Source organism: Setaria italica, chromosome IX (assembly GCF_000263155.2).
Source record: "Setaria italica strain Yugu1 chromosome IX, Setaria_italica_v2.0, whole genome shotgun sequence".
NCBI lineage: Eukaryota > Viridiplantae > Streptophyta > Magnoliopsida > Poales > Poaceae > Setaria > Setaria italica.
In genome coordinates this window covers 52,833,632-52,840,599 of record NC_028458.1, presented here as the reverse complement: position 1 = coordinate 52,840,599, position 6,968 = coordinate 52,833,632, and the positions used below count along the sequence as shown (strand labels likewise).

At 50.3% G+C, this 6,968-nt stretch overlaps 3 protein-coding genes across 3 annotated transcripts in view; 1 reads left to right on the top strand and 2 right to left on the bottom strand.

Annotated features, from left to right (window-relative positions):
* Positions 1–2,744, top strand: part of LOC101785528 (pentatricopeptide repeat-containing protein At1g09900) — a 3,481-nt gene extending 737 nt beyond the window's left edge. Inside the window, exons 2-6 of the mRNA XM_022829792.1 lie at positions 35–970; positions 1,056–1,142; positions 1,885–2,038; positions 2,126–2,201; positions 2,497–2,744. Of these exons, the coding sequence (XP_022685527.1) occupies positions 35–876 (842 nt within the window). The 3' untranslated portion in view covers positions 877–970; positions 1,056–1,142; positions 1,885–2,038; positions 2,126–2,201; positions 2,497–2,744. The remainder of the gene's footprint in view (positions 1–34; positions 971–1,055; positions 1,143–1,884; positions 2,039–2,125; positions 2,202–2,496) is intronic.
* On the bottom strand, positions 2,641–4,720 carry LOC101785131 (pentatricopeptide repeat-containing protein At2g13600). The gene has a single exon (XM_004987051.4). It carries the CDS (start codon positions 4,323–4,325, stop codon positions 3,120–3,122), a length of 1,206 nt encoding a protein of 401 aa, XP_004987108.1. The 5' UTR covers positions 4,326–4,720; the 3' UTR covers positions 2,641–3,119.
* A 158-nt stretch (positions 4,721–4,878) lies between these two features.
* Positions 4,879–6,521, bottom strand: LOC101767859. Its single transcript, XM_004985124.3, has 2 exons — positions 5,444–6,521; positions 4,879–5,357 (listed from the first exon to the last, which is right to left on the bottom strand). Exons 1-2 carry the CDS (start codon positions 6,182–6,184, stop codon positions 5,058–5,060), a joined length of 1,041 nt encoding a protein of 346 aa, XP_004985181.1. The 5' UTR covers positions 6,185–6,521; the 3' UTR covers positions 4,879–5,057.
* Positions 6,522–6,968: the final 447 nt, after the last annotated feature.

Below are 6,968 nucleotides of genomic sequence, written 5' to 3'. Positions count from 1 at the left end.
ACTTGGACCCATCTGGCGATTCAGTCCACTGGAGCTGAGACAGTTAATATTCTCTTTGATTGCTTGTGCCGAGACACTAGGTTTTCAGAAGCTGTGTGCTTGCTTGAATGCAGTGGAAAGCTCGGCTGGGAGGTTGATGTGTTTTGTTATAACACTCTGATGAGTAGGCTCTGTGAGGTTGGTGATTTTGCTAGGGTCTTGAAGCTGTTGGTTGATCTTATAAAGAAGGGCATTGGACCAGATATGTTCAGTTTTACTATTGCAATCCGGAGCCTCTGTGGGGCTGGGAAGTTTCAGGTGGCAAAGTACCTTCTGGATAATGAGAGAATGGCATATGATGTTGTGGCATTCAATACCTTAATTCATGGATTATGTGTGGTTGGGAATCTACATGGAGTGATACAAATTTATATGGACATGATCAGTAGGAATGTTGCTCCAAATAACTTTACCATTGCTATGGTAATTGACAGTTTATGCAAACAGGAAAAGTTTCTTACAGCGATCAATTTTCTTGTTGAACCTTCGGTAAAATATTTGGTTCCTGATCATGAATCTTTGGGAAAATGTTTGGTTCCTGATTATGAATCTTCGGGCAAACATTTGGTTCTTGATCTTGAATCTTTTGGAAAACGTTTGGTTCCTGATCATTTTGTCCGCATGACTAATTGGTTGGTGAAAGCAAAAGGATTGGGATATGTACTGATCCTTCTCCGTAAGATACGTTCTAAAGGTCTTGCACTAGATGTCTGTGTATTTAATTCATTGGTTAGGATATTTTGCTGGGAAGGGTACTGTAAGCATGAGAACTTCTACGAAGTTTCTCTTATACTTGACAGTATGCTGGACTGCCTCTCCAGCCAGCAAACAACATAAGTCGGCCAGGATGCAAATTGTGCAAAATCTGGTTTGCTGTCCCATCCTCCCTAAGCTATTCAACTAGCTGTCCATTCATATATTGAACGACGAGGTCAGTTGGCACCTATAACAGCAAAATTTCCTGTTGCTATGCTTCATTAATCCTATACGTGATATCAATTCGTCTAACTTTTCAGGCAAGGAGCTGAGTTGTGGCTAGCAAACCACTTTAATGTGACACAGATTCAAGGAGTCTGAACAAGATTATAAAGATGTACATAAAGGTGTACTCCTTTGCTTATTACTATGTTTTCTTCCCTTATGGACAATACAGTTGCTGAATCCATCATTACTTTTTCTCATACCATTTTGCTTTTGCTAAAGAAACTTTTAATCATGTTATTGTTATATGCTGTTGGAGATTAGTTTTCTCATGGTCAAATTTATGCTGTATAACATAGAGATTTGGATAATGTTTCCACAGCTCCTCTAACCTCTAAACTGACATTATGCTGTAAATTAGTTTCACTGTCAACTAAAAGGGTTCAGCATGCCTCTTCATTGTATTGATAATGCTTAGAAGAACATGTCAATGCACTTGTGGCTTTTCAACTATGTATTGATCTTCAGTCAGTAGTTGAGCATATTGCTTGCCTGATCATTATATATCATAATATTTAACCAAATAGACAAGAATATCTCAATCAGCTCTAATGTATTATATTGACAAATAGTACAGTACATTTATATACTTTATCCAATTGATACTTAAGGAAAATAAAGATGATGCGTTTATTAGTCTTGTGGTATGAATCATATTATGTTTACGATCTGTCTTCTACATGCATGTACTATGAATTATTTGATGAATCTCATCTTTAATATTGAATCAACTCAAGAGCCAAATATAAAAGGACTTGCACTGTTCTCAATGTGTGCTTATTTTATCAAATATTCAATATGGGGTATTGGATGATGACAATGTCAGCTTAACTTGCATATTTTCCCATGGTGTAATTGGTGCAGGTTGAACAATGGGAAAATTTCTCTTTAAAATTAACTTCTGACTTCAGTGGAAAACAAGTTTGCAATTATTGAAAATTTTTACATGAATATCATCAGAATATGTTTTGAAGCATTGGATACAATCTAGTGGGACATATATGCTTCATCATCTTCTGTGCGTGCTTCCAAACCTTTTTCTATTTTCCTCATCCAAATAATTTCGTTATTTGTTAGGCTTATTGTTCGTGTTGTTTGGTTCCAGCTGTTAAATTTTAGGAAGACATTAGTGATTGCAAGGAGCAAGGTTAAGCTTTGTTGGGAAGAAACCTTCATTATTGGTAGGTAATTGATCAGTGGGTGCTTATATTGAGATCTACCATTTTTGTAGTGCTCTTATGCTTTGGAATTTATGGCTACAAAATATTATTGATCGTTACATGACATCGCAATATAATAGGTTTCTAGTTCTGCAGCTAATTGATGTGTAGGTTTTTTTAAAACAATCCAATAGTTATACTTCAGAAATAGGTTCTGGGCAACTATTATGAAGGATGTGTCACAAATTATTGGCAATTTTTTCATTGTAAATCAATTCAATATTGAAATAATTCTTGATCCTGTTTCAATTTTTAGGATCTGGGAACTCACTCGTTTTGATGGTGCTGCAATCATGCTTTCAGAGGTGTATACGCTAGGTACTTGTTTACTACTTGGATCTGACCTGTCGTATCGACTGTATGGTAGATTTGATATGGCCTTAGTTTCAATAAGGATATACTGCTGTAACATGGACCTCATGAGATTGACGTTGTAAAAGCATTGATGGATGCTTTATATATGGAGCTATACACGAATAAAAGATGAACATTAAATTTAATTTACAGAATTCTTTGCAGAACGTATCGATCTTGAAGTGGCTGTGGAACTTCGAATGTTTTCTTATCTGGCTTCATCGAAGGCAAATTGTGTTTTTGATGGTCATCCGAACATTTGTTTGGTAGTGATAGTTCCTAACCAGGCTAGGACTAACCCAGGCCAAGCTTCACCAGGCTAACTCAATGCAACCAATCAGTGGCTTAAGATAGCTTGCATCGACGAAGCTCGTGTTTGGTTGGGTGCGCAGTGTGATATGGTGACCTTGTATTAGTTGGAGGCCACTCATTCATCTGGTCCCTTTTTTTACCGTCGACTGCTGCAGCATCTACGGCCTACTGATTTTCTGGTCCGAGACCTCGCCGGTGGCTGGCGACAGCACTCTATACTTCAATCCAAGTACAAGCAACATCCTTCTCTATACTTCTTGCAGCCATCCTCTCCCTGACAGCACATGCATCCTCCCATCTCCCCGCATCAGCCAGCGACTTGGACACGAGCGCGTACATGCCACCGCCGGCGTCCACCTCTCCTTCAAGAAATCTTCCCCAGAGCTGCTCACCTCCGACGCCGGCAACGCCTCTGGCCCTCCACTCACTTGCAGAGGCGTAACAGACTCCAAGCACCTGCTGATCGAATTCCACCGGCATCTGCCTGACAATTTCCTCAAACTTGTCAAGCCGCCCAGCTCGGCCGCACGCGTCGAGCGCGCACGTGTAGTGCTGTTTCCTCGGCGCGATCCCGTACACTCGCCTCATGGCGTCCAGGACCTCCAGCGCCCGGTCCGCCAGCCCGGCGTGGCAGCAAGCAGAGAGCAGCGCCAGGAACACCGCGCCGTCCGGCCGAACCCCGTGGCGCAGCATCAGGGAGAGCAGCAGCAGCGCCGCCCTGCACCGGCCGTTCACGGCCATGGCCATCGTGACGGTGCCCCAGGATACCATGTCTTTCTCCGGGAGCTCGTCGAACGCCCTGAGCGCCATCCGGGCGTCCCCGCACTTGGCGTAGGCGTTGATCAGCGCGTTGCCGACGACCTGCTCGCCGGCGAGGCCCCGCTTGAGCGCGTACGAGTGCAGCGCCTCGCCGCAGGCCAGAGCGCCCGTGGACGCCGCGGCGTGCAGGACGCTGACGACGGTGGCCTCGTTCGGCTTGGCCCCGCCGCCGCCGTCGTCCGAGAGCATCGCCCGGAACATCCCCACGGCGTCGCGGGGGGTGCCGCTCCGCGCGAGCCCCCACACCATCGCGGTCCAGGAGCGCACGTCCCTCTCCGGCATTCCGTCGAACAGGCGGCGCGCGGTGCCCAGCGCCCCGCACTTGGCGTACACGTCCAGCACGGCGTTGTCCACGATCAGGTTCGCGCCGGGAACGCCCCCGCACCGGAGCCAGAACCCGTGGATGGCCCGACCCGCGCGGAGGCTCCGCAGGGCGGCGCAAGCCGGGAGCACGCTCGCCAGCGTCAGCGCGTTCGGCGCCGCGTCCATCCGGGAGAACGCCGCGACCGCCTCCGCCGATCGGCCGCTCCGCGCCAGCTCCGAGACGCGCTTCGTCCACGACACCACGTCCCCGGCTCCCCGCGCGAGCGGATCATTCATCCGACCCGCCACCCCACCATCAAAATCACTAACCACACTTGACGTGCGACGGCGCGCGCCCAAGGAGCCAGACGTGGTCTACTTCTTCACGAGCGACCTCGGCTACGTGGATGGCCGCCACATCGGGACCAGAGGCGACTAGGCGAGTACGTGCTTGTCCTGAATATGCAGAGTAAGAAGATCCAGTCGTGGACCAAGTGCCCTCCGGGAAGAAGCTTTGAGCTCATCCCATCCCTTATTGCTGCTGATTTTTGTGCCTTCCTTCAATCGTCGAATCCGGATGAACAGGTACAAGCTGCTTGTAGCTAGATATACGAACTGCTAAGTTTTTATGCCTGAGATCACATTTGTTCGAAAACTGGATTGTTAAGGGGGAAACCCCACTTATGTGCGAACAACCCATCACAGTTACAGCCCCGCGGTTATGCCTGTTTAAACGGCACATCTAGAAATTCCTGCTGCTCCCAAGGTATTGGACAAACATAGGGGAAGGGAATGAGTATATAGGGAACCAAGAAAAAGGCAAGTGGCACGCACCGCTATGCACCGTCGCTTCATGAGCAAAATACACACCACTATGCACGCACAGCACACCAATCACACCCGCGATTACATGTCTTACGGTACGTCAAGAAATTCTGGTTGCTCCTATACTTCAACCTGGTTAAGGAATCCGGCGAAAAAAATGCGAAAGGCGCAAGAGACAGCGGCAAAATGTATACGAGGCACACGCTAACTTGCGGCGGAGCAGGTCGCCCTCCCTGCGGCGGCGATGCCATTGCTCCTGTCGGGCGTCCTCCTGAGGAGCACGACGCACTCGGACTCGTGGCGGTACGTGAGCCTGACCAGGCTCCCCACCACTCGGTACCGGGACCGCGCCCTGACCGTGACGGTCAGCGGCAGGCCGCGGCTGGAGTCGAGCAGGTCCTGCATGCCGCGCCCCGCCGCGTACATGGGCTTCTCCTGCGCCGCCACGAACAGCCTCACCGTCGACGTGCCGCGCGGCCCGACGTCGTGCGACCCGCCGTCTCCCTGCAGCAGATGAACCGGCTTTATTTGCCATTGTTGCCTGTACATGCTTGCTCGATGGAGACCAGGGTTTGTGGAACGAGACGTGCCTGTGCGGTTGCGAAGACGAAGCGGCCGAAGGACATCTCGAGCAGGGGCGGGTGCACGCGCAGGGTGAAGACCTTGGAGTGGTTCTCGACCACCATGTCGACGGAGGAGTTGCAGTTGAGGAAGCTGGTCTCGACGCCCGACGCGTCCAGCCCTTCGCCCAGCGCGAACCGCTGGACTCTGCCGACCCTGAAGGACACCCCGGGGTGCCGCGGCCTGGTGGCCAGCACGAACACGAGAAGGGCCAGCGCCGCGCTCGCCGCCACCCTCCACGCCACCTGGAACGCGATGCAGCAGCAGGGGGCCTCCGGGTCCAGCTTCACGTAGCTCCACGCCCCGCTCCTCTCGGCCTCGCCGTCCGCGTCGTCGTCGCCGTCGCCGTCGCCGTCGCCGCCGCCTGACGACCGCCCCGACAGCACCCTCAGCACCTGCCGGCGGCGGCCGGGCTTCTTGCTGTCGGCGCCGGCGGGGAAGGAGCTGTTGGAGCCGCGGGAGGAGGAGTAGCGGGACAGGGTGAGGCGGGAGGCCTCCTCGTGGTCGTTGTCGCGGGAGTGGCGGGCGTCGTCGGCGTCGCGATGGAGGTTCGGGAACGGGGAGAGGATGAGCGCCATGGACTCGGACGCCGGGTGGCTGAGCGTGTGCGACGCTGCGGAGGGGCTCTGCACGTAGTAGTGCGCGCACGGAGGGGACGGGTGGAAGAGCGGCAGCTCGTGGTCATCCGCGCCATTGGCCGCAGCTGCCATGGCGACAATTCTTTTAGTGCTGTCTGAGGCTCTGAGCTGCGCGCGCCTCACTTGCCAAGGCGCCAATTGGTTGTGCTGTGCGCTTGCCTTGCTATTCCAAACAAACTGTGATCGCTTATGTAGGAGCAAATGGGTTGCTTGGAACTGGATGCCAATGATTCTAGGTAGAACTATCCTTCTTTCATTTTTTTATGAACACAGAAGTGCACCACGACCTCACCATACTTAATTGGATGCAGAGCTCCGGCCAATTTCTTTAACAGTTAAACAAGTAAAAGTATCTGTGATTTCCTGAATTCATAGGCATGATATAGACTTGTTGCGGTAGGGGATATAATGACTTCAGAAACAGTTAAGATTACCTTCAGCTTCACAAATGACAGGCAAGATTTCATCGAGTAGCCCGGTTGGCGTGGTGGCAAATGCCCATGATGGCATGATGCTACGCTCTTAGCAGTGAAACGGAGGCGAGTGATGAGTACACATGCCGCAATTCATGGGCCTCTGCCCTCTCAATACCTCCACGGCTCAACACACCATCTCACACTAATTATGACGGCTAAACCTCCTGCCTTCCACTTCGAGCAGGAATAATTAACGAGGAACGTGCCGGCGAGGGACTCCAGGGTCAGCCCGGAATGATGGATAGCCAAGCATGGCAATCGATTTTCATGGATAATTTAAGTATTTACGGTAATGCTACAGAACACATAGGAAATCTTAAAAAAATCGGACGTTATGATATATGTTGCAATATTTAAGCATCTATATTGTAACTACTGTT

What these genes read in the sequence shown, in the direction of transcription:
- LOC101785131 (XM_004987051.4), bottom strand. Translation starts at nt 4,325, where the DNA reads ATGAATGATCCGCTCGCGCGGGGAGCCGGGGACGTGGTGTCGTGGACG.
- LOC101767859 (XM_004985124.3), bottom strand. Translation starts at nt 6,184, where the DNA reads ATGGCAGCTGCGGCCAATGGCGCGGATGACCACGAGCTGCCGCTCTTC. An exon ending in TCGTCTTCGCAACCGCACAG is followed by an intron (nt 5,358 to 5,443) that starts GCACGTCTCGTT and finishes CATCTGCTGCAG; the next exon opens with GGAGACGGCGGGTCGCACGA.